Consider the following 2020-nt stretch of genomic DNA (forward strand, 5'->3'; position numbering starts at 1 on the left):
TACATCTTAACCTAAGATTCAATGGGTAACAACAAGTCGTTGATTTGGAAGTTGGTGCAACATTTCGTGATAATGTTGACTATTACATAATTGAGGGTTGAGTTTTAAGGAAACTCTTAATGAAGTACTATATCGAGGATATAGAGATAAAACTTCACCTATGTGAATTTCGAGATGGTGCCGTCTCAAAGTGAGAGTTGGAGTTTCTCTCATGAAAAATTCATGAAAACAGGAAAAGCACATGGCCATAAATAGTGCTAGGCGAGATATGTAGGCGAAGAAAACCTTAAAAGTGTGTGTATAGCAATGCCGGTCTGATCACATGTGATAATGGTTCAAAGCATAGCTACCTAACGTTCCGATTAGACTTTGCGTTGTCTTTACTAAGGTTAAGTTCAAATCGAAAGATACCTAACTGTATTAACACTTTTATCTTCTATATTCTGGAATTGGAATTTTCATTATTAGAACAAGTGGGGGATTGTTGTAATTATTAATGGTATAATGATTACAAGTGTGTTCTAAAATGACAAATGGTGAAAATGAGTAAATGCTAATAAATGCATGCAATAAAGTCCCACATTGAAAGATTCACTCATTTTCAAAGTCCTTATAAAAGAATTAATGACATTAACTCAACAAAAGGACAAAAGAGGATAAAGTGCCACATTGACAAATGTGGTGGTCCCAAGCATTATTGCCACTTGTCCCAATCCTACAACCACTCGCCGGTGTCGCCACCGGCGACACCGGCTCCGGCTCCGACTCCGACTCCGACTCCGGGTCCGGGTCCGGGTCCGGGGGCGTGGGCGTAGAGGCGCTAGTGGCGGCTTGTAGACGGCACTTGAGCACTTAGGCACGTCGCATCGGAGCGATCGGGCTATTCGCGGCGTTAATGAGGCGGCTCCGGCCGGCCTTCGGCCGGGTGCTATATTTTGCTCAGTGTACGTGATTTGAATTTTGAATCGGAAAGGAGGCAACTGTTCACGAAACCATGCAGAATTGAAACCATGCAAATGGTGCATGAATCTGTCTATGTGCAACAGTCATAACTTTTGAAAATATATTGTTTCATTAAGGGTCGCAACCTTTGAAACTAACATTTTCGTGGCCTATATAAAGATGATTCCGCATTCAGAAAATCACATCACATATTCCGAAAATCCTCTGAATAATTCCAGATCGTTCTTCGCTATATTCGAGTTTTCGCCGGTCTTGCGCAAACTCGGTAAGGCTGAATTATCCTGGGTATTCCTGCATAAAAACTCTAAGACATTTCGGGAGTGCTTGAAATACTTTAAGGAAAGTGATTCCGTTCACGATTCCAGCCTCGGTTCTCTCGATTGAAACACATTTTCTAACAATCTTAAAGTAATATCAAACCATGGCTACCGACGCTTCTGTTTCAAGCATCAAACTCATGAACCAAGATCTTGTAAAACTAGATCGCTTTGATGGAACAAACTATACCCGTTGGGCAGACAAAATGACTTTTCTCCTGACTACTCTGAAAATTCAATATGTCTTGGATCCTGACTTGGAGGAAATTCCAGAACCCACTCCAGATGACACCGATGAAATAAAGAAGGAGAGAAAGAAACGTAAGGAAGATGAATTGCTGTGCCGTGGACACATTCTGAACACATTAACCGATCGTCTCTATGATCTCTACACTGATACCGCATCTGCAAAGGAAATTTGGAAGGCACTTGAATTCAAATTTAAGGCCGAAGAAGAAGGTACGAAAAAGTTCTTAATATCTAAATACTTTGACTTTAAAATGTTGGATTCAAAGCCTATTCTTGCACAAGTACACGAGTTACAGGTTCTCGTGAATAAAATTAAGGCCGTAAAAATTGATGTCCCTGAGGCTTTCCAAGTCGGTGCAATCATAGCAAAATTGCCACCTTCATGGAAAGGATACAGAAAGAAATTGTTGCATAGTTCCGAGGATCTCTCGTTGGAGAAACTCCAGAAACACCTTCGAATCGAGGAAGAAACGAAGGATCGTGAAAAGACC

The 2020-nt window shown here is 41.0% G+C and overlaps 1 protein-coding gene across 1 annotated transcript; it reads left to right on the forward strand.

Annotated features, from left to right (window-relative positions):
* Nucleotides 1-1384: 1384 nt before the first annotated feature.
* On the forward strand, nt 1385-2009 carry LOC131639391 (uncharacterized; the record flags this gene model as incomplete). Its single annotated transcript, XM_058909890.1, has 1 exon — nt 1385-2009. A coding segment is annotated over exon 1 (625 nt), but the record flags the coding sequence as incomplete, so codon positions are not given.
* Nucleotides 2010-2020: the final 11 nt, after the last annotated feature.

The sequence above is a fragment of the Vicia villosa genome, unplaced genomic scaffold (assembly GCF_029867415.1).
Source record: "Vicia villosa cultivar HV-30 ecotype Madison, WI unplaced genomic scaffold, Vvil1.0 ctg.002608F_1_1, whole genome shotgun sequence".
Lineage (NCBI taxonomy): Eukaryota > Viridiplantae > Streptophyta > Magnoliopsida > Fabales > Fabaceae > Vicia > Vicia villosa.